The sequence below is a fragment of the Cryptomeria japonica genome, chromosome 7 (assembly GCF_030272615.1).
Source record: "Cryptomeria japonica chromosome 7, Sugi_1.0, whole genome shotgun sequence".
Lineage (NCBI taxonomy): Eukaryota > Viridiplantae > Streptophyta > Pinopsida > Cupressales > Cupressaceae > Cryptomeria > Cryptomeria japonica.
The window spans coordinates 423,875,290-423,901,240 of NC_081411.1; the positions used below are offsets into that span (position 1 = coordinate 423,875,290).

The 25,951-nt window shown below is 36.7% G+C and overlaps 1 protein-coding gene across 5 annotated transcripts in view; it reads right to left on the bottom strand.

The window, feature by feature from the left end:
- Positions 1-657: 657 nt before the first annotated feature.
- LOC131065617 (DNA topoisomerase 3-alpha) overlaps positions 658-25,951 on the bottom strand; it is a 242,746-nt gene continuing 217,452 nt past the window's right edge. For 3 of the 5 annotated variants that reach the window (XM_058000180.2, XM_058000179.2, XM_059209225.1), the window contains 2 exons: positions 1,319-1,381; positions 658-1,236 (listed from right to left, as the gene is read on the bottom strand). In XM_058000180.2, the coding sequence (XP_057856163.2) occupies positions 893-1,236; positions 1,319-1,381 (407 nt within the window). In that variant the 3' untranslated portion in view covers positions 658-892. Of the gene's footprint in view, positions 1,237-1,318; positions 1,382-18,787; positions 18,940-25,951 lie in introns of those variants that run through there. The other 2 variants (XR_009111439.2, XR_009111440.2) reach the window with 2 other exon arrangements.

The window sequence follows — 25,951 nt, forward strand, 5'->3', positions numbered from 1 at the left end:
AACTAAAACAACAAGTTGTTGGCAGAATATGTTGATGTTATACGTGATGAACTATGAAATGGTTTACCACCAAAGAGTCGTATGCATTCATCATATTGATTTAATTCCAAGACTAACCCTACCTAATTAAGCAACTTATAAGGTGGGCCCAACAAAACATGTACAATTAAATAGGCATGCTACTGAGTTGATAAGAAAGGATGCAATAAGGAGAAAGCTATGTGACAACAATGAGTAATACAAGATAATAAATATTAGACATTGGCAGATATGATAATTATTTGATAAAATGTGGAATATTACAACGACATAATATTGGGATCTCAAAATGAGAACTAAACAAATTTGGTAGGAACAAATGACAAGAGTTGAGTTTTCTCAACTAAAAGAGAATGATGTAGGAGCCAAGACTTGTGAAGACTACAACTCATGTTCTAATAAGTTGTTTGAGCCCAATTTTAGGCACAAATTAAATACAATTACTAGAAATGGCAATTTTTTCAAAATGATATTTTTTAAATATTATTTTTAAAAAATTTCCAAGATTTTCTATTTATGAAAGGATTTAGACTTCCATGAAAAAATAATAAATTTTCAAAATGTAGAAGTATAGTAATTATATTTTAAAACCTATAATTTATTTTTGAATTGATAGCATTAGAGAAATAAGAAAGAACTCATATCATTTGCTATGTGGAAGTTTGTTTTGCACATGCAATTGGTAGTCAGTTTCATAATCCTCCAAAACACAAAGGCCTAAAATCCATGGTCAAAATCGATGAAAATATAATCTATCCGAGGTAATATATTATAGAACATGATGACAGTATTGTGGTTGGCAAAATGAAACACATTAGCAGGATGGAAGCCAAATAGATAATAAAATTAATTATCATGCACGGTTAGGGCAAGCATTTGCGAAATGGGAAGGATCTCCACAAACAAAGCACCTTCTGTCTCCAGCAGAAAGCTGCTCACCGGTGGCACTTACAAAACTACCATTTCCCTGTCTTCTTCCTCTGCTACTGGTGCTACTTGTTCGGTTCGCCCTTCCTCCTCTGGTCGAGGGTGCTCTTCCTCTGCTTGAACTTGCTCTTCCTCCTCTGCTTGAGTTAACAGATGGGCGCCCTCTAGGTAGCTGAGGACACTCATTAGAACTATGACCTGGCTGTCCACAATTCCGACATGCACTCTGCCGAGAGTTTACAGGTGCTTGTGCAGGTTGTCGCCCTCTTGCTGCGCATAATTGTACAATTTCATTAGCTTTATTAACTCTATACAAGTGATCTGCTATAACTTGAATAGACATATTACTAACCTGGGCCAGTTCCACATATCTCAATCAATTCCTTGAGGATCCCATCACAACCGCCGATACAGCCTAAAAAGACAGTGCAACATCCGTGAGGAGTTTCTCGAACATTTCTTCAACTACTCAAGAACCACTTTAAGAACAACCTATAATCCTTCACTAATTCCCATTTGAGATTACAAATTGCCTTCTCAAGATGCAGCTCAACAAGTCTTAACCTTTTTTTCTTACTGGTTTTGATTGAGTTAGTTTGGCAAGAAAAAACAATTCAAGTTCGATTATGTACTTTCAGGCAATGGCATCGCGTTGCTTAGACGGTCACAACATTTGTGGTGGAATAATAAACTTTACAGCTCTACCAAACACATCACATAAAAGCAACTGGTATGATTTGGCCCACAAAGGTATCGCCAGTAAATTGTAAAAGAACAGTAATCATAGCTGTAAGCCTGTATGCACTGAAGGGTGGAATAACCTACATATAGGTACCTAATCTCACTTCTACGGGCATATTGTATTCACATAGTCCATAATTACGAGTTTGAGTTTTAAGATTTTATCTTTCATTAAAATATTTAGATTTTGTGGATATTTTTATACTAAATCTTGAATCTAATGAAAGCAACACACTAAAAAACTAAAACTTCCTAAAATATTAATCCTCTTTTATTTGTTCAATTTATCCCTTCTGAAATCACCTACTGCTCTGGATTTCTAAAATTTTGATGGTGAGTTTTATGCGATACTTCTGGTTAAGGTCAAATGGCAGCAGCATGTTTTTTATGGGCTTTTATTTTTTAGCAATTAACTAATTTTCTACAAATTATCAAAATATAATATTCACATATTAGCAAATTTCAAAAATATCATTCACTAAGTTTCCTATGAAAGTAACATTACTTTGTCAGATTTGCTACAATATACATGTATTAGTAGTAAATCCCAAGATTTTTATTGAAATTGCAATCATGTTCGAGAGCCGGGGCTATGGAAACATTTGAGCTGCAATCATATTTTTGGGAGATGGAGACATGTTTGAGAGCCAGGGCTATGGAAACCCTAGCCGCTAGCAATGGAGGCAGGCTTTCTTCTCATGGAGGCTGCGAAGGGAGCTCGGAAGATGACGAAGATGATGGTGGTCTTTTTGAAGATGATGACGACGAAGCTACTCCTAGATATCTTGCTGGAGCTCACACTTTAGTTCGTTTGGAGGCAGAAAATGATGTCTCTGATGATGGGCTAAGCATTGATGAGGTTTGCAGGTTGGATCTGTGTGATGTTCCCATCAATTTCAGATGAAGTATGGTATTGGCCAGAGAGGTGAATGATATCACAAAATCTTACTTTCATATCAATTGTTACAATATTAACATTGAACATCGTCGATAATAGTCATATAGACAGCGATCCTGATTAAGGACTTATCGGATCTTATATTTAATCCTTGCTAAAGGAAGGTGCTATTTCATTGGTCGGGAACTCTAAGAATCACAGAGTAGCTTCTTACTTAGACAGTTTAGAATTATTCCCATGAACCAGTCAAAGAAGGTGAAGAGCAGTCAAGATTGAGACCCGTAATTATAATTAACACGATACTCAGAAAAGCATCCGATTGATCAGTGATAACTATTACTAAGGCAAGCATCGGATTAATACAACAACTTAGCACTTCTAACATGACAGAGTATTGAAGTATTACGGGCTTGGCTGATTACATCTTTATTAGAGCACGGAGACGAGGATGATCATTTAAGCGCATCGTTTGATTAAGATAAATGATGACCATGAAAAGTGAAGCAATCGAGTCAAGAACATATTTGATGGAGTGATTGAAGTGCATCGATTAAGACGGCAATATCATACAAATTACTAGTCGATATCATTTCCAGAACAATTCTGCTTGGAGGCACAGTCAGTGATAAACATCGATAACAAACACAAGCAATCCAGCCATTCAAATAAGTAGAAGAGACTAATCAGCAAACTTATATATAAACAATTCAATAATATCGATTAAGGCAACAGTTACCGATTAGTAAGAAGATTAAGAAGGAAGTGAGTAAATCAAGTCTAATCAATGAGGTACGATAATAACTAAACAGAATATATAAATAGCAGCGATCTATTTGAGAAGATAACTAATCGCTAGTCATAAGGTAGTCAACCAATCCCATATGGAAGGAGGTGATTAAATTAGAATGCAGCGATTGATCATGAAGAGGTACGTTTAGCACTAAGGAAAGGAGTTACACTTGAGACATGTCTTTTGGGCATCACTCCAATCACAAGATATAAAAAGACATTCACCATCTCTCAAACAATCACCATCGATTTGGAATATTTCTCTTTTAATTTTCCCATTGCGGATCTGCTCTATATTAAGCAAACTGCCTTTGGCATCTTTGGTTGCGTAAGGAACAGAGTCACAAATCAGAGACATCTTTTGGTCTACACCCCTTTGGATGAAAGGGAAAGTTTAAAGACATTATTCACTTAGCATTCATTTATATTGATGATAATAGAAAGAGCGAGTGACATTAATTGATTCATACTAGTGATTATATAATTCGTGCAAAAATTTGATATCATAATCTTTAGTAAGTCTAAGAATTTGGATTCATTGTCTCTTAAGGACTAATAATTCTAAAAGGGACATTACAATCTGTCAGTTTAGGCTGATACAGAGAACGAGATGGCTCTTCATGCATCTGAGTTTGCTGCGGCAGCCCCCTCTGTCCACGAGTTGAAGAGGGGTATCCTCTCTGGGCCTCTTGCTGATTCGGGGGGTAGAGGTGTGACTGCTAGAATGAAAACCGATACCCTTGTTGGTTCTTCTCTAGTGGATCAGCTAAATGGTTGTTCTTCTTCCAGAGATGGATCCCTTGCCACTGGTATTGGCAATGGTTCTGACGATCCCTGCATAGGCGCAAAGGCTGGTGATGTTGATTTTGGGATGGATGTTGCTTCTTCCCCTACGGCTTATGCCTCAACTTCAGTTGTTGTTGGGACAGAGTCGTCTAGTTGGGTATGTCGATGCATTCCCCCAACCTCCTTGGCATGGGTGTTTCCCAAAATGAGGCTGGGGCTAGTTGTCGTGATGGTGCTATTTGGAATATGGTCCTACCGAGGCTTCTGGTCCGATGATGAATGAGATTTGGATCTGCAAAACAAGGAAAACAAGGAGACTAGTTTCAAGTAGTCCTCTACTAGATAGATTGATCAGATGGTGGATAGAAGAGAGATTTCTCCTCCTCCTGATGCTGCAAATATGCAAAAGAATTCTTACAAGAAAAGATCTCTGGGAGATATGGATCAGCAGAGCAAGTAAAATAGGGAGACTGTCAATCAAAAATCCTTGAATCACTTCTTCAAACCTATTATGATATTGCTATCAGGATTCAACTGTGTAGTTTTTGAGTCGAACTCATTGACCCATGTTTTGCGTGCTTGTTGCAAAGAATGAGGTGCTTCATTCTCATCTTACACTTTCTTCTATGTTGGGTAAATGGCTTCAGGAAATTGAATACGGAATTGTTTGCCATTATTGTAGACAAGTGGGTCATTCTAACAAGGCTTGCATGACTAACAAGAATGTCCAATTTTTTTGGAGAAAGGATCAGCCTATGCAGTCCTCAACTCCTTGACAAATTGATTAGATGGAGGATAGTAGGGTGATTTTTCCTCATCCTCAAGCTGCCACCGAGTCTATTCAAAAGGATAACAAGAAAAGATGTTTGGGGGATTTGAATCACCCGAACAAGGAAAAGGAGACTAGTTTCAAGCAGGTCTCTACTCCTAGATAGATTGATCAGATTGTAGATAGAAGAGAGATTTCTCCTCCTCCTGAAGTTGTGGATATGCAAAAGAATTGTTACAAGAAAACATGTCTAGGAGATTCAGATCAGCAGAGCAAGTAAAACAGGGAGACTCAATAAAAAGTCCTTGAATCATTTCTTCAAACCTATTATGATATTGCATCAGGATTCAGGATTCTGTTGTGCCTTGCACACACTCCCCGTTGCTGACAAGGACCCCCTTTCGTTGTTCGCCTCACCGAGGCCCTAGGTAGGAATTTTGTCTAGTTGGCAGAGTAGCATGCAAAAGAGGGAGAACATATAATCACAAGATGCTGTATTACTTATAGAGTCGTTCAGGCTAGGGGTTCAAATTTCTGTCGGAGTCCAAAATCTAGAGGCCATTTTCCTAAGGGTGTCCTGGTAACCATAAAGTGCAAGACAGGCTTCAGGCAAAGGAAAGAAGAAATCAGAGGAGGAAAAACACTAACGTTAAGTGCATAAAAATTTTTCCACTTTGATCATAAGGTCCCTAACTTTCTCCTTAGGTGGGCAAAGTAACAAGTCAAATAAGAGGGAAAAGAAGGGAAAACGTTTTAAAACATTTTACATTTCTTCCCTTCAATGCCGAGATTTCGCCCTAAAATGATGAAACGTTAAGTTAAATGGAATAGAAGGGGGGAAGTTTTTCGGTGAAATTTGAATATAAAGCTTTTTGCACTTTTGCCCTTCATTGTGGAAGTTTTCCCTTTAGGTGTGAAATGCTAAGTTAGTAAATGGAATAAAGTAAGGTGCTTATTTGCACTTTAGCTTGCAATTGCCAAAGTTTCGCATTAAAAATGACTAATCGGCCAGTTGGAAGAAAATATAGAGGTGTTTTAAAATGTTAAGTCGCTTTTGGCACATTTGCTTGCAAATACCAAACTCAAATGAAATAAAGTAAGGCACTTATTTGCACTTTAGCTTGTTGCCAAAGTTTCCCCTTAAAAATGACTTATTGAAAAAGTTAAAAGAAAATATAGAGGAGGCATTTTAAAATGTTAAGTCGCTTTTGGCACATTTGCTTGCAAATACCAAACTCCCCCCCCCTCCCCCCACAAAAAAAAAGTCACACATACTTAAGTCAAAACAATGCAAACAAAAACCACATGTTTCCACTATCACCCTTTTTCGCCGAAGTTTTACCTTTAGATGGTGAGTTGAAAGTGAAAAAAAGGAATTCAATAAAGCATGAAGCGCAACATGCCTTAGTTCACTCTTTCACCCTATTTCACCGAAAATTCTCCTTGAATGCAAGTGCTAAATTAAGAAAGAAAAGTGAAGCAAACAAGGTAAGGGCCTGATAAGCATGAGTGGTGGAATATAAACATGTCATTTCGCACTTCAACTTCCAAAAGCCGAAGTTCTCCCTTAAATGTGAAATGTTGGGCAATGAATAAAAAGGGAATTTGAAGAGGTATAAAATTGCAATAAGCATTCTCTTCTTGGCACTTTGGTCTAACAATGCTGAAATTTTCCCTATGGTGAGGTATGATATTAAGTGATATATAATGAAAGGGTTCGAAGGCAGAGTTCTTACTTACATATTCCCCTTCATTCGCTGAGGTACACCCTGTAAGGGTTCTAAGCATCCATGAATTGAACGATAAAGGAGGGAGGGCATTTTGAAAGCATATGCCGTTCTACCTCTCATTCACCAGGTTTTCTTCAAATGACAAGAGGTTAGGGTGAGTTCAGAGCAATTTGAGAAGTTTGAATTGTTTAGGGTAGGCATTTTGCATTTCTCTTCGTAATTGCTGGATTTGTTCCCTTTGAATAGCTTGCCGTTGGGTTAGGAGAGACAAATGAGGAGTATGGAGACATGGTTACTCTACTCAGCCGAGTCATTGGACTCCCTCAATCCAATATGTTTGAGGAATGGATGTTTTACTTCGCAGAAGAGGTCTTTTCAGGGAAGGTCAAGTTTGATTGAGCTCAAATCATCAATGACAACATCCATACCTAGCTGGTTCAACTTGTAGAGAAGAGGTACTTCACAATGTCCTCTTATATGGTGTATATGTTCGCAAGACATCCAAGACTGTCGGGATTGATTTGCCTAGGTGACATTGGAAACGGGCCAAATCAAATAAAGGTATATGACTACTACCCTTAGCTACATTTTTACAACGTAAGTCAGAGGGAGAAGAACATAGCTTATGTGGTAGGCCAATATGAGCACGTCAATGATGCCTTCACCATGCACATGGTTAGGACGATACAAGAGGGACTGCAGAAAAGGTTATCCAAGCAGGCCATCGTGCTAATATGGAAATATGGGACATGGTATATTCAATTTCCCTGATTCCCTTACTTGAGAATCTTAGGCTTTGAAGGCAATCCCTACTAGCTCTTTAGATATCCCACTGATAAGATGATACTCTTGGAGGTTGCCAGATAGGCGTGTGCAACTAGGCAAGTCCTTAGAGATAAGAAAATGGCTGAAGTCATTTTCCCAGTGGCATTAGGGGATAACGACATATACTTTAAAACCCCTGCACAGGCTGAGCAATCAATTGAGGAGTTGGTGTCTTATTGCCTACAAAAGCATTCTTGCAGAAAGAACTTTGATCCTACATTGCTAGGATGTAAGGCTTATGCTCACCACTGTAAGCATAAAATGCATATAGAGGACTACTGGGCTAGTTGCGCAAATGATTTCGAGGTTCGTAGGAGAGAGTACTCAAGGCTCAATCTACATCAAATCCAAACCTTTGAATATACCCAAGTCCCGAATCAACTAGTTGACTGTGGGGACTATATGCAACATCAGGCCTATGAAGCCATCAAAGATCGCCTACCTTTGATTAACTGGTGTCAGGATCCAATCACAGATTATCATAATGGAAGGTCCCACGAGACATGCTAATGCCTAGCTACATTAACATATTCAAGAACTAACCCGTGATGGCATCCAATTCACCTATAACCTGATGGGAGGCCTTGAGTCTCATTCATCAGAAGAGGACAAGGCATCAAGTGCTACACAAGAGGAAGAAGAAGAGACCGGGAAGAAGCCTAAAAAGAAGAGAAAGAAGGCGAAAGCCAATAAAAGATGCGAGCATCAAAGAGGTCCAGGAAGAATAAAAGCCAATCACTTGAGGCCCATGCATGAGAAAAATTAATAGTGAGGAGGCCGTCTTCTGCCACCTCACCAGAAGATACCCATGCAGAAAAAGATGTGACTGAGGTAGAGCACCAATCTACCCCTCCAATGCAGCAAATTGATTCAACTGTCGCTGAAACAGCGGATCAGCAAGAACCTAATGTACAAGGGAGAGGGATGCAGATCATTGATCTGAATGGGCCTAAGAGCCAAATTGGATAAGGGGAGATACAGCCTAATGAAGAAGATAACAGGCAAAATGCCGAACAAGAAGAATAAGAAAAGGTAGGTGATAAAAAGAATGAGGCAGTTACTGTAAAGAATAAGGATAAAGAGGAGGACAAGGACAAGGACCTCTCTAGAGATGAAGGAGGGCAAGAGCTTGAGGTCCCCCAACAAATGCTAAGTGATGTTTGAGAGAACTCAGTTGTAGACAAAGAACAAAATACAAAAGGAAATCGGCCTTCATCCCTGACTAATCAGCTAAGGATAGTAAGTGGGTCAGCTGAAGCATCAAGAGAGTAGGGCACAGAGTTGGTTGTCACTTTTGAACAGTCCATCCTTCCTACATGGTTGCAAGCCCGAGCCCAAAGGAAAGCCATAGTGAAGCCACCTATAAGCCTAGAAGACCTATTCTCTCAAATAGGAGAACCTCAAGTCAAAGGGAAAAAGAAACCGAGGACATATTCCAAGGTGACTAAAGATGCCCAAAGGAACTAACTAGTGCATATTGTTGCCCCACCCGAAGGCAAATCAGTTGAGGAGGTCACGCTCACTAACTACAACGTCATGTCCATCCCAATGGGAAAGGCCACCAAGAAGCAAGAGGTGGAAGAAATTAGAGAATTGGTGGAGACAATGCTGAGTTAGTTAGAAAGGATGACCGCAGAGACGGATATGTATAAGGCTCAGGCTAAGCAAGCTGAGAATTATATAGATCATCTACTAAAGCCGTTGCAGCATGCTAATGAGGCCTATGTTCCCCCTTTGGCATTAGCACAAAAGACAACTGCTGAATTTGAAAGTGTGAGACACTGCTAAAGAAACAAGGGAATGGATCGAGAATGTAACGAAGATAGGAAACTAGGTGATTAGTGATTTGGTTTACTGTGAGTGGGATTCAAAGAGGACCTTCAAAACAATCAAAGCACTCAGGAGCAACATTGAGGCGACATGAAAATCAATTAATAAGCTACTTCCCATCATGAAGGCACTATTCTGGACTCACTCCTTGATTCCAACAAAGCAGTAGATCTTTGAACCTCATGATTTCAGCACCTTTGAGAGCTGGTTTTGGGTTATGGTGTTGAAAGGATGGGAGGATAGTGAGGCAATCCTACTTCGTATCAAGAATAATTGTTGGAGATCTCCTGAAGAAGTTAGTTGGTGAATGGAGACCAAATATGGGGCATGAGGAATTCAGATTGCTCTAGAAAAGCCAATTGAAGAAGGATGGAGCTCCATATATTAAAGATGACATAATATTTGTTAGCAAGTTCCATGCTGCTATACATGATTATAAGACCAACAAACTTGATTGGCTTTAACAACTAAGGGAGGTGGACGATCGTTGTGTAGATACTAGCTTTCGAATGGATAACCCATCTATCCTTCCTCTTCATGAGATAAGGCCGTCTGTGTGAAATTCCAAGAACATGTTCGGGCAAAGCGAGCTACAGGTCGGGACATTTGGAAAAAGTACTTAAATGAGGAAAATGAATTTTTATTGTAAAAAATGAAAATATCTACTTTGCGATGACAAAAGTGCAGTCCCCAAAGTTAGTTACTTTTCTCCAACTACCAAAGTACTCTTTTATGTTTTTGAGGTCCGTGCAATACACTTTTGGGGGGCAGCTTTATGGCTAGTAGTTGTTAAGTCAGTTGAAAGGTATGCTCCATATTAACTAGGCATGGGCAGACATGTTTTTTGGATGAATCTAGGCCACTTGTTTAAGTTTAATCTTGGCCATTCATCTAAGTTTTGAAACTATATATAAAGGGGACTCATTTTCCCTTATTTTTGTAAGAAGTCCAAAATTGTTGTTGAAACTCTGCCGAAATATTTATAGGATTAATGGAATTTCAAGTTGTATATGTTTCTTGTGAGTGCATGGTTCCCTTCTTCCATACTTGAATTTCTTTTATGTATTTTATTTACAAATAGTTTGTTTGGGTGGATATTTGATAGAAATTTTACATTCATACCATTAAGGATTGACTGACTGTCAATCCCCTTGTATGGTTAGTCTGAACATGTTTATGGATTTAGTTCAACTGTTAAATGCTTGTATGAATGTATGTTTTAGATTCAGCACTTGTATTTAACTTGTTGTATTGGAGATGATTCTGCACATCCAGTGAAAGGAGTGGGGTCCTGTACAATCAAGTTAGAATCAGGAATAACTATTCAGTTGAAGGATGTACTATATGTACCAGAAATCAAAAGGAACCTGATATCCATTTCTGCCCTTGAGGATAATGGCTATAGGGTCACCTTCATGGATGGAAAAGTACTGGCATGGCCTGAAACATCTACATTCAAGAAAGCTCAAGTTATAGGAAAGAGGCATGGATATCTTTACAAATTATGCACTGAACCTCAACAAGCCCTTGTTCATGAAACTTCAGATTTGAGTGAAATTTGGCATAGAAGATTAGGGCATTTACATTTCCATGCTCTAAACTCTTTAGACAAGATGGTAACAAGATTACCTAAGTTAAACCTCTCGCCCTATGGGACCTACAAAGGATGTGCTCTAGGAAAGAACACCAAAAGTTCTTTTCAAAATAGCTCAAGCAAAACCAAAGATACATTGGAGCTAATCCACTCAGAATTGTGTGGACCTATGTCCAAACCCTCCATAGGTGGAGCCTTATACTATGTGATTTTTGTGGATGATTTTTCAAGGAAGACTTGGATCTATCTCTTAAAGTACAAAGAATCTGAAGAAATTCTAAATAGATTCAAAGAACTCAAAGCCCTGACTGAAAACTCATCGAGGAAGAAAATCAAGACTCTGAGAACAGATAATGGGAGAGAATATACTTCAGAATTGTTTAAAGAGTTTTGTGCAATCGCAAGGATTAAGAGGGAGTTTACAGTACCTTATAATCCCCAACAAAACGGATTAGCAGAGAGGAAAAATAGAGCTATTGTGGAAGCTGCAAAATCAATGATGTTCGATCAGAACTTAGATACCTCATTATGGGCGGAAGCATCTAGAACAACAGTTTATATCCAAAACAGATGTCCACATTCTCATCTTAACAACACAACTCCAGAGGAGGCATTTACAGGCCGGAAACCAGACATAAGTCATTTAAGGATATTTGGTTGTCCTATACATCTTCAAGTTCCAAAAGAGAAGAGAACAAAATTGGAGCCTTCCGGAAAGAAAGGTATTTTTGTGGGATACAGTGAGACTACAAAGGCTTATAGAATCCACATTCCTAGACAGAGACAAATAGAGCTAAGTCAGGATGTAATATTTGAGGAGGATATTGCCTTCAAAAGGGCAAAGAATTATGATGAGTTGGAAATACAAAATCCTCCCCCAAACGAGGAAACATGTTACTTCCTTGAAGTTCAGATGGAAGCTCCTAAAGACACTTCTTATGAAAACCCACCTGAAGCTGAAATTCAGAGGGAGTATCAAGAAGAAAATCCAAATATCAACAAAAAGAAACAACCACTTTGGGCTAGAAAAATAGTAGAGGAAGCAGGAAGCTTCGCGACATCTGATGGTACATTAAGAGAAAGCAAGAGGCCCCGAAAACTAACTTATGATGCACTGATGAATGAAATCCTGAACTCAGAACCTGGAAGTGTTAGTGAGGCCCTCAAAAGTCAAGCATGGAAAGATGCCATGAAGGAAGAGTACCTATCCATCTTGAAAAATGATGTTTGGGACATAGTGCCCTGACCTAAAGAAAAATTAGTTGTGTCCTCCAAGTGGTTATTCAAGATTAAACATGCTGCAGATGGCAATATAGAAAAACACAAGGCACGGTTTGTTGCTAGAGGCTTCTCACAGAAAGAAGGTATTGACTACGAAGAAACTTTTGCACCAGTAGCTCAATACACCTTGGTTAGAATAGTATTAGCCATTGCAGCATCCAAAGGGTGGGAGGTTCATCAAATGGATGTTAAAACTGCCTTCCTAAATGAAATTATTGAAGAAGAGGTTTACTTGGAACAACCTGAAGGCTTTATAGTTCATGATGCCACAACTCATGTGTGCAGACTGAAGAAAGCTCTTTATGGGCTAAAACAGGCTCCCCGAGCCTGGTATGAAAGAATTGACAGCTATCTCATGAACTTAGAATTTTCAAAGAATGTTGCAGATCCAAATCTCTATTTTAAGGTTATTAATGGTGACTTGCTGATCCTAATACTTTATGTAGATGATCTCCTAATCACAGGTAAGGACCATCTCATTATCCAGTGTAAAAGGGATCTAGCTGCAGAATTTGATATGAAGGATTTGGGACTCTTACACTACTTCCTAGGGTTGGAGGTATGGCAGAAACTTGACAGTATTTTCTTGAATCAAGGAAAATACACCATTGATATATTGAGGAGATTTGGAACGATGAACTGTAGAGCGATGTCTACACCCATGGAAACAAACTTGCACAAGTTGAAGGAAGCTACATCAAAGTCCAAAGTGGTGGATCCTACTCATTATAGACAAATCATTGGATCACTTATGTATTTGGTTAACACTAGACCTGACATATGCTATGCAGTTAATGCTTTAAGTCAATTTATGTGTGAACCTCGAGAAATACATCTTGTAGCAGCAAAACATATCATGAGATATCTACAAGGCACTATTAGATATGGCCTTAAATATGAGAAAGTTGATTTCGACTTACATGGATACACAGATTCAGATTGGGCTGGAAGTGTGACTGACCGTAAGAGCACTTCTAGAAACTGTTTCAGTCTAGGATCTGCCATGATCTCTTGGACAAGCAAGAAACAATCCTTTGTAGCTCAAAGCTCTACCGAAGCAGAATACATAGAAGCCTCTATGGGAGCCCGAGAAGCAGTGTGGCTTAGGAAGTTGATTGTGGGAGTATATGGAAAGCCTTTGAAACCCACCACTCTTTTGTGTGACAATCAAAGTTGTATAAAGCTTTCTGAAAATCCAATATTCCATGATCGATCCAAGCATATTGAAATCCCCTATCACTATGTAAGAGACATGGTGGAGAGACATGCTATTCAATTAGAATATGTTAGTACAAGCGATCAAACAACAGACATTCTTACCAAGCCTCTTTCAAAAGCTAAAGTGGAGCACTTTAGGAAGAAACTTGGTATGGTTGAAATATAATTGAGACAATCTCAAAACTGTTTTATTTGTACTTATATAAAGTTGTTTAATATGTAAACTCTTTATTGTCATATGTGTTGACTATATGATGGTTATGGGCCTGCCCCCCTGTGCACATTATGGGAAGGTGATGATCTTTCTAATAATGAACACTTGTATGCAGTATTGTAAGGTGACAACTTTGCAATACTTACTATCATGACGAATATCATGTTGACTTGATATTCATGGAAATGTCTTGATAGTAATCATCCTTTGGAAATATTGATAGATATCACGCTGACTTGATATCAAGTATGTATTAATATTCCTTATGGATAAATCATGGTGGATATTATGCAGACTTAATATCCATGGATATGCCATGATGAGTTATGGTAGACATCATGATGTCAGGACACATACCATAACCAGGGTATTTAAATATCATGCTGACTTGATATTTAATATACTCCTTGATATCACAAGTAGTGTGATATCTAAACCTGTTCATACTTAGTTAATCTTCCCTAGCTAAGAGGGAGTGTTGAAGATATTGTAGCTTTAGTCAGATTAAACTGAAGTGCCGAAATAAGACACAAATTAATATCTTTGTCTAAGATAAACTTGAGATATATATGAATTAATATATCAAATGTTGGAGGTGCGATTGAATTACCATTCGATCCATGTTTGTATTGATAAACAAACTAATGGTTAGTTAGTACTTACTAACTAAACGGATTCACTAACTAACCATTAAGACACACCGTTTGATGATTGAAGGGACACAACCGACCATGAATCGGTTCTAAGCTTGATATATATCCTCATTCGATGGAAGAATGCAATCATCGAAATCAATAAATGACTTGCATTCTTCTGCACAAATAATCCCAGCGCCCTGAATAGGCATTCGATATTACAGACTAATAACAATATCCAAGGCAATTTATACTGCAGATCGAATACATATTATAATTGTTGGGCATTCACGTTTAGTGAATTAATCACCATAACAAACATTACTGTACACTTACCTGCATATTCAAAACAGAATTTGATTTAGTTAACATTCATCTATATCTTTATTAAGTTCAATTTGCATTAACATTAATAATTTCACTTTTCACTTTAAAATTAAATTTAAATTTTATTATTTATTGTTTAATATTAATTTTTTATAATTATTTTTAACTTGTTGTAGATAGCATAATGGCAACAACTGTTAGCTCTATTCCTCAACGAACCTTCAAAACCGACCCAAATTCACCTTTGTGGAAATATGTAAAAATAATAGACCAAATAAAAGGAGGTGGAACATTTAATTGGGTATGCAACTTTTGTAGTATAAAATATACTAGCTCCTACAGTTGTGTCAAAGCCCATTTTGTCATTCCCCAACAAGGAATCGAACCATGTCCTGGAAAGGATGACAATGGGTTACCACCTCAACAAATAGTAGGATTTATTAGAGAGCAAAAGGAAGTAGATGCAAGAGTTGGTCGTGCCTCAAACCATCCTTTGTTGAGAGGAAGAGGAAGTAGATCAAAGAGGCCCCGTACTTATCGATCTCATAGTAATTTTCTTGATATCGTGGTAGAGAGCCACCCATTCTTGGGCAAAATTGATGAAGAAGTACCTGTTATTGTGAAGAGAAGCAGTGAACCATTAGAGAGAGCATTTAAGAATGATGCTAGAGAGATTGCAGATCAATTCGTTGCAAGATGTCTATATGCAAATGGTTTGTCATTTAATGTGGTACGATCACCATATTGGCAGGATATGTTGAGAAAAGTGAATGAGGCTCCGCAACGGTACATAGGGCCAGGTTATGAGAAGGTGTGTAGCACCTTACTAGCAAAGGAGGTAAAAAGAATAGACAGTGCATTGGCTCCCATTAAAAAATCATGGAAACAAACAAGGGTGTCCATCATTTCTGATGGATGGAAGGATACCATAAATCAGCCATTAATTAATGTAATTGTAGTGTACCCTAAAGGGGCAATGTTTTTGAAAGCTATGGATTGTGAGGGACAGGTGAAGGATGCACAATTTATTGCTAACATCCTTATACAATGCATTCAGGATGTGGGACCTCAAAATGTTGTCCAAGTAATAACGGACAATGCAAAGAATTGTAGAGCTCTAGGTATGTTGATTGAGACACGGTTTGAACACATATATTGGACACCTTGTGCTGTCCACTCTCTCAACCTCATGCTACAAATGTTTGGTAAGAAAATACATTGGATCAAACAAATCTATGCTGAGGCTGAAGAGATCCAAACGTTCACCACAAACCATAGCATGTCACAGGCCATTTTTAGATCCTTTTCATAGCTGGAGTTGCTAAAGGTAATTGAAACACTTCAACTTTAAAAATTTACATTTCACTTTAGTAATCACTTACTTATTTTTTAAATTTGAACATGTCTTCTTTGTATTTTAATTTTCATTTTTAATTTTTGAATAGGTTGTTGAGACTCGATTTGCATACAACACAATCGTCTTGAGGCGACTTATGAAGGTGTGAGAGCCACTTGCTAGCATGGTAATTAGTCAAAGTTGGTCCCTGTGGAGGCAATCCAATACTGAAAGTGTAACAAATGTAAAGCACATGATCCTAGATGACACTTGGTGGGAACGAGTGGAATATCTTCTAAGTTTCACTGAGCCCATCATGAGTATGATTTGCTACACTGACATGGATCACCCATGTTTGGGAGAGGTATACGATGGCATTGACTCGACGATTGAGAAAATGAAAGTCATCATCAATGCAAAAGAGCAAGATCCCAAAAAAACATTCTTCAAAGAGGTTCAGTCAATTTGTGTTGAGCGGTGAACAAAATGACCACCCCACTACATCTTACATTTGCATTGACTCCCAAATTTTACAGTGATGAAATGCTTGCTAAGCCATCAAGGGTACCACCGAAAAAGAGATTCAGAAGTTAGTGAAGGGTGTAGGACAGCACTTACTAAACTCTTCCTCGATTCTGAAGAAATGGAGGATTTAATGACAAGTGAGTTTGCTGATTTTGTAGCCTCCAATGGTCAAAGTGTTTCCGCTCTCTGTGACAAGTCTAAGAAGGATGCTCATGCTTGGTGGTACCTCAATGGCCATACATCACCACACCTTCAAACTCTTGCAATCAAACTTTTATCACAAGTTTCTTAATTTTCATTGCTCTCTAAATTTATATTTTTTACTATTTTGAAATAATAAAATTATTAATTTCAAATTTTAAGTTAATTTTATAATTGTCGCCCTCTAACTTTGTGTCAATTATTCAATAGGTTGCTAGTTCCTCTTCATCTGAGCAAAATTGGAGCACATACTCCTTTATCCATTCAGTGAAATGCAACCGATTGGCAGCAAGTAAGGCGGAAGAGATAGTTTATGTGCATTCAAACTTGCGCCTTCTTACTCATAAACAAAATGAGTACAAGGAAGGGGGCACAAAGCTTTGGGATGTAGATTCAGAGTGAACTGCCTTGGATTTTTCAACTGCCACACAATCTTTACTTTCTAGGGAGTCCAATAGCCAACTTGCTGCTAGTGCAAGTGGCAGTGAGGCTGCATGTGGCTCCACTAATCTAGCTACATCATCTAATGTCAATGATGATGTTGATCTTGATCTTCCTAGTGACCCATATGATGCTGATTATTAATTGTTTTATTTTATGTTTGAACCAATGAACAATGAATTCGATATATCTATCATAACATTCACATTTTGACAAATGGATATCAAATTAGACTTATAGTAAATTTGTTATATTTATGCCATATATGATAGTTCCAAGTTTTGTTTAGCATATGGATGATATTTGGGATTCTAAATTTAATTTTTGTTTCTACTTTTTACGCTGCATATATGTATATATTTATGATTTTTATATTTTTTTGTATGGACGTACCCAAACCCCCCCCCCCCCAAATTTTTTTTGTCGTACCGGCGTACCAACCCACGTACCCGTACTCGTACCGGCAACTTAGTATTTAAGAGTTTGAAAATCTGATATTCCCTTCAAGATTGCACCAAGTTTTGCCTAGTTGTGTCTAACTGGCAAAACAGAACATGGTTATTTTAAAGTTTTTTGTCTATTTGCCCAAATATGCTGTTTTAGTTAGAGTAGTTTATCTCTTCCTACTCCATTTTCCTTTTTTATATATATAAATCTGAAGTTGATACTTCTCAAGAAGCATCATGTTCAATGTTAATCTGATGAGAATGAGACTTGTAGAGTCTTAGGGACACCTTATAGAACATTGAAGCTTATCCTACCCATTAACATAAGTCCTCTCGTGTTTACCAGCAAGACACGTGAACTATCGAGTTATCCCGCAGTCAAGACCTGACAATTGGAACCTTCAGGTTATCCCCTTTGATCATCCAAAACAGCATTAGGGATTTCCTTATTCAAGAGAGGATAGGATACTAAGCATTCTATTATGTGTTGATCGGAAAGAGTAGAAGTACGATTTTCGCCATAAACAAATTCAACCTCCTTAATTTCAATGGTGTTCCTCTTGTAGGTGCTATTGTTCTATTAGCTGCTTGGTTGTGTGTTTTGATGTTTTTTGGTGGTTTAGTGGCTGTTCTTTGAGCTGTCCTTGTGCAGTTGTGCTTTGATTTTCACTCCTATCTTTCTGTAAAAGGATTCAGTGTCCTTACAAAACCTTGCTGATCTAATACAAAACATTTGCCTTACAATTCTACACATGTCAAACATTTATATTTTTTTATAGTTTGATTTGCAATTGTTATCATAGATGGCATTTAAATTGAAAAGCTAAAGTATATATTGGATCATCATTGAAGGATTTAAAATTATTCTACTTGAGTTCTTATGAAACATGCATAGACTATAATGAGTTGTGCAGTTAGGTTTTTTAATGATAAAAAATGGCATATTTATTGATGTATCTCTTGATGGTACACAGTTAGTCTTTCAGAAGAGGACAACTGGAATCCAGTTTCTTAGGCCAGCTTGCAATACCAAGGTTTAACACGATGTAGGATCATCACATTCCAAACACAAGAATTTAATCATCAATAAACTAGAAATAGAAATCATCAAAAATTGATACATTATTGACTTTGTGCTGGAGGCTATGTTGGACTAAGCTAAGAGAGAAAATATCACCCTATCACCCTTAAGTTTAAACCTTTGAATACAATCCCTAACAAAGCATAACACACACTTAATTTTTAGATTGATTGTAAATCTTATTAAAGCACCGAATCCTCTGCATTTTGCCAATTGACCAAAGAGCTCCAGTCAATACATAACCTTAGAACAATTCTTTCATGCTTTTAGCAACAGCGGAGTAGGAATTGACATCATGTACGTTCTCTGATAGGCAATAATCCGAGTAGCTCAGAAGATAAACTTTGAGTATAAATTGTGTCATCATCAGCACAAAAGAACATATTATTTACTAAATTAGAGCTATGAAGGTACCAAGAATATAATTCAAATATAAACAGTTCTCTAAATACTTTGGTGACAAGAGTCACTATGTTGTCTTCAGATGAATTAAATTAGTTGTCCCCTCAGGGATAACTTTGTAACTGCTTTGAAGTAAAGTAACATTCAGCTTTTCAATGTACTTTCAAAAATCCATATTTAAATATAAACAGCTCTCTTAAATACTTGGTCACAAGAGTCACTATGTTGTCTTAAGATGAACAATTAAATAAATTGTTCCCATGGGAATAACCTAGTAACCGCTTTGATGGAAAGTAACTTTCAATTTTTCAATGTCCTTTCAAAGATCCATTACATATTAGCCTGTTTCAAGTTGACTTGTATTTGTTGGAAATATTGTCATTGATGTCAAAGGCATATTAATGAAGATTGCTATTATCAATTTCAAAGGAAGAATGAGGAGATTGTTGGATGTTATCATTAATGTCAAAGGTGTATGGAAGATCAAAGGACTGTCACACGGGTATTATATGCGATGTGAAATCTAGCACATGATTATGCAAGGAAAGTTGTCAGAGTCAGTTTTGCAAAGAGAAAGCAATTGAAAATTAACATGAATATAAAGATAACGTGGGAAATTAAAAAGACAAAAACAGAAAATGACAGAATAGAATAAGAAAGAAGAGAATAAGTCAATAGAATAAGAAAAAAAAGAAGGCAGCAATTATATTCAACAAAGGTGGCGATTAATATAAGAAAGGTTATTAACAAAAGGTGATCACTTTCTAAAGAGCCATATCTTTTCTAAGAGATGCCTCTCTTCATGAAGACATGAAGATATAAAATAAAATAAGAAATATGTGGAGAGTGTGTGCCAATGAGTAAGAGATAAGTGAGGAATAAAACAAGTAATATAAAATACACACCAGCTGATCCATGAATAGTATGCAGATTTGTTAGTAAAGGACATTACCATTCATATGGTTGTATCTATTTTAAAGAGTTGCATCATTTCATTAAGGCATATAGATATAGAAGAGAGTACGATTTTGTGAAAAGAATGAGTTGTAGATAAGAGAAAATATCATTCATACACCAGCAAATGTGTGTGGAAAACAAATAGATAAATCAGATATACACCAGCAATCTCACTTGAAGATTTAAGAAGAGAATATATGCAAAATTGTAAAGGAAATATAGTCAGATTTATGAAGGAATTTGGAGCAGATTTGTGAAGAGATTTAGAGCAAGTTTATAAATAAAGGATTTATGTGCAATATTACAGCGGATTTATGTGCAATATTACAGCAGATTTATGAGCAGCCTTATGGTAGATTTTTTGAAGGCCTTATGAGTAGCTTCTTGAAGGAGGCATGTCTATAGTAAAGGGTGTCACGATCAGGTCCATAATAAACACCAGAACAGTATTCACTGTTATATCATGAATAAATAATTAGATTTAGAAAATTGTCTTAATTTTTAAGACTTCACAATTTTCTATAGACCATATCCGACAGAACAAACATGCAATAGTTTAAGCTTAAGCTAATACGAACAGCAATGTCAAGTATGATCGACTTCACAGCAATAAAGATAATTATGAAGCAATCCAAGACAAAGATAGACAAAGCATTGACTAACAAGAAGATTACCAAAGTCAGAATGGATGATTCTTACGGTTCAAATCACTATTTACAAATATATTGATCATATTAAGCCATGCTTTAATTAAGGCATTAATAACAGAAAATTATCAAGTGAGACGTTGTGTTTGATATACATTACTAACAAGTGCAATTGCATTACATGAAGGGCACATTTAAATGGGAAATGAATGTTTATTAAACAAACAGTGTGACAGCAATTATGAAAGGGAAGAGACACGTCCTTGCTGAGAGGGCAACCACTTTCTAAAGGGGTGCCTCCCTACATGGAGTTGTCAAGGTATATAGGGAGGAATATCCAAGACAGAAAAGGCATCAATCAGTTTTGGTATTTTTATCCTGATCGAATATACATTGATCATTCATTAAGAGCATTAGAGTGCACAGCCTGGTACGCTAAATATTCTCCGATGTCTGCAATGTTGTACGCTTGTTTCTTTTTTGGGTTAATAAAAAAAAACTTCAGAATAAGATAAACTATATGACTGACATTTGAAGCATTTTTCCTAAAAGAACCTGCCTATTAATTAGCATTTGTCAGCAGTAAGAATATCATAATTTATATGATTCCTTATGTAATCAAATATCAGAAAAACCCATATATTAGTGATCTGATCTCGGTTACTTCTGCTAATGCCTATGGAGGATAGGAATGATTTGTGTGAAGGGAAAGGCAGTCTAATTCCACACCGATCAGGTGGTCCCCAGATGGGGTAAGGATTGGTGATTTGGAAACCTTGAGGGAGCCTGTTTGCAGTTTGGTTTCTCAGCACCCTAGCACCATAATTATCCCTTCCTCCATTAGGGTTAGGTAGTAACCAGGTTAGACCATAATATAGAGCATGATGATTTATAATATGAAGGAATTGTGGTAATAAGCATAATCACATTTAGTAATGCATTGAATGATGTATATGACAATTGTTGATAACATGACAGCTCCCAACAAGGGGACATCACAAAGGTTGATGTCTTTTGAAATTCTCTCTCTTGGTAAATGTATATCAAGAGGTTTATGATGTGTGTGAAGTGCGAGTGGAGTAAAAAGTATTGAATAAGAAGATTTAAAAGGGTGTGAGAAATGAGTATGAAGTAGGTGTCATATTTAGTAAGAGTTATCTCTCTTGGCAAAAGACATCTCTATTCATGAGATCAGTGGAGATAGAGAATGTATTTGAAAAGCGATGAAATATGGGAGAGTAGAACAAACAAGCATACCAAATACACCAGCAAATGCAGGAAAATTGTAAGAAGAGTATATGCAGAAATCAAGCGTAGTGGAGGGAACAAATGAGAGATTTTAAGGCAAAATTAAGAAGAATTCTGAAGCAAGATTTGTAATCAGTTTGTGGCAGATTTGTAATCAAAATTATTGCAGATTGGTGACCAAAGTCATAGCAGAATTTGTGAAGAGAAATTGAATGAGAGGTTAATGAGTTCGTACTCACAAATTGAAGGAGGGATTGGTGCCTCTAGTGGGCAGGTGCTCCCAAATGGAATGAGTGGTTGGTGCCTCTAGTGGGCTGGTGCTCATGAATGAGGGATTGGTGCCTCTAGTAGGTTGGAGCCTACAAAATTTGTAAAGAGTTTATATAAGTTTAATTAAGGGTTTCCACGTAAATCATGTGTTCTACTTATGTTGCATAATTGTTTCATCTTATGTTGTTGTTTTTATGCAATTGATATACTTATGGTATTAATTTTAAAAAGGTTAAGATTGTTGTTATACTGATTCACACACCCCACCCCCCTCCCCTCCCCGCCCCCCTTTGTATAACCATGTGCTTATCAATATTATTGGACATTCCTTACAAGCTTGTCTTAATTTCAGCCCTCTGAAAAAGAAATTCTCGATTTGAATTTGTTGTCTCGTGCATTGGACACATGTACAAAGGAGAAAGATTAGGGGTTATTTGCAAAAAAATGATTCTTAGAATTTACACTCGTTAACATTTTCCAAATTCAATTGCCTAATAGTGTCAAAGAAACATGAGGCATGAACTAATAGTCTAATTAAAGAAAGGACAATCACATTGTTCTAATCATTAGTTGGAGCCTCAATGCCTAGAGCAGGAAAAAAAGTTGACATTGTCAGTGTCTTTCTCATCTAATAATGTAATTGTCTAACATAGGGACATGTTTCCAAAGGTTTTCCAAGTGTCCTTGTACCCATGATGTTTTGGGGACACGACGATGGTTTGGAAATATCCTTCGATCAAAGAAGTGAGAACTTTCTTATATAGGTTAACAAAGAAGGGCAACAAGACACTTTATGAATGTGGGATTAAAAAGAATTAACTAATAAGGCAAAAAGAATATTCAAAAGTCCATCTTATAGTCAGCACAACTTATTAAAGCTTACAACTCGATGATAATTGACTATTACTAAATAATAATTACTTCAATATCCTCCCTTAATGGCCAATCTACTAATTACACCAAGCTTCTCTGAAAATTTATAAATTTGTAAGGGTCAGAAAACTTCATATGAATGTCTAAGTTTGGTCCTTTGTTGAACAATCTATCTTCTAAAAATTATTTGGTGAAGTAACAACATAGTTCCACATGTTCGATACACTTGTGGAAGATTGGATTCTTGGCAAGTTTGACGACTCAATTTGATGCATCTTCATGTTTGGAAGTGTCCTAAGCCAAATTGCCTCACACATTGCATTTTAGCTCCTCAATATTTTACTTTAGTTGAGGAAAAAACTATTGTATGTTGCTTTTTCCTGGTCCATGTGATTGCACCTGTGCAAAGGCCAAAAACATATCCAAAAGTTGATTTTCTATCATCCACAAAACATGCCCAATTTGAATCTATAAACCCACATAACCTAGATTATTTACTTCTACTATACAAAATACCAAAGTCAAGAGTCAAGTGTCCCTTTCACACATCTCAAAAACCTCTTCACTAAAGTCAAATGTTCTACTTGTGGTGCTATCATGAATTTGGAAATGAAATTTATAACATAGCTCAAATTATGTTAAAGTGTTTGTACAAAATATTAGGCTCTCCACTAGTTGTGCATAGGTCAACTCATTAACTATCTTGGGCTCAATTTTGGTTGAAAGCTTCAACCTTTTCTACATAGGCATGGAAGAGATTTTGTAGTACGTCATTTTAAATTTGTAAAGCAAACTCATAGCTATTCAGATTGTGAAACTAAAATGTCACCAGTTGTTTGTCAAACTTCTAGACCTAGGTAGTAATGTAAAAGGCCTAGACCACTTATGCAATAAACTTTACTCAATTGTGACAAACTTGAGCCAGAAGATAGGCCACAGAAGATCTCAAACAGGAGTCGCGAAAAAATGCGAAGACAAAAAATCCTCTTCACGTCCAAAAATCGCAACCCTACGCACTGAAAAAAAAACCTCAAATAACCTGAAAACATCAGCCAAAAACAACCCACGATTGCAAACAAAAACCTACACTAACACAGAATAAATTCTAGCGCAAGCAAAAACGTAGGAAAAATGCACGGAATACCCGCCGAAAAATTTCTACATGATGTAGAAAAAAATCGTTATTTTTAAAAAACGCGCCTACAACAAAAAAACTGTGTCAAAGAAATAGCGCCCGAGTAGAAAAACAAGAGTCACTAGCTGCGAAAAAATCAAGATCCGCAGAGAAAAAATGCAGGTGGTTGGGAAGCCGCTGCAAGAAAAAAACGTCGACACAATCAAAATGTGCAATTTTTTGAAGAAAAAATTGCTAAACCCTCGAACAGACAAGCATGCCAGCCAAAAAAACGCAATTTAGGTCAAACGCTGACCCACGAACTACCCTCTAGAAAACCAACAGATTTTTTTCATAAAAAAACCTTACAAAATTTTTTTGGAAATTATTTCCACGTAGAAAGGCTCAACGAATTTTTATTAAAAAAATTCACCAAATCCTAAAAAATCCTATCGACCCGCCTCGATAACATAAAAAATAATTGAATCAATAATCGAAATATATTGAATTATCGGATGAATTAATTACGAATATACAACCGTATATAAAGGAATTACAAGACGGTGTTCTAAAAAGAACGAACTGTTAAACTAAAGCTTCAACATAAAGCTAAAACACTTTAAACGCTAAATAAAGCTAAAAAGCTAAACACTAAAAAGCAAACTATGCGTTCTTATAAAAGAAGCAAGAGTTGCACTTAAAAGACTAAACAAATTAAAAACCTATGTAAGCCAACAACTAAGATGATGAACTAAAAAGCTAAATGACTAACTAAATGACCATTAATAGAAGCACTAAAAAGGTCACTGACTAAAAGAATTAATTATTCTAATAGTTGTTTATACTACCTCAACTCAATACATCTTGAAAGAATTCATATTCTATATCATACATTAGGCCATCTTTGCAATAGTACAGTTTTGCCTCTCAACTACATTTTCCTATGGAGCATAGGGTTGAGTATACTCGTGTTCAATACAAAAATTATTGATTTCTTTTGAACAAAAGTTTCCTCCATTTCTGAGAGTAATTATGTCACAACTTCACCATTTTTCTACTAATGCTTTGAATTTTTGGAATTCATTAAACATGTCTAGTTTAATTTAAAGTTATGCTCACATTTTCCTACTAAACTCATTATCAAACAAAAGAAAATATTGGCACTAGTGACATGCCATTTTCATTGGTCCACAAATATCTAAATGAACTAGTTGTAGAACTTTATTGGATCTCTAAGCTTGTCCATCATAAAAAAGAGTTCTATGTTGCTTTCCTACTTGGGAAGCTTTGCAAACACTTTGCATTTGTCACTACATGTTAAGAAGTCCATGTACCAAATTCTCTTGGGCCAACTGAGATATGATATATCCAAGTGCCCATATTGTTGAGACTTACGTGTATTGATGTTAGATGCACTCTTGGTTCCCAATACACACTCTTTGATTTGTTTGGTGTCAAGCAATCTACACTATTCATGAACTTGTATACCAGTAACAATAATATTCTTGGTCTCCTTGTCAAGTATATAGCATTTATTTTTGTTAAATATGGCATCTACATTGGTGCAATACTACATAATCTAACTAATTGAGCATATAGATTAATCTCCACTCTTGGTACATAATACACATTGAAAATAAATCATTCATTCCCCTAGAAGATATCTGCACATTCCCTTTGTTGACATATTGTACTCCTCGCCATCAAAGATCACTAAATTGAGCAAGTAGTGTACTCTACGAACCAATCATGTCTATTGGTGAAGTGGCATGATGCACTTGAATTTATGTACAATGTAAACAAATTG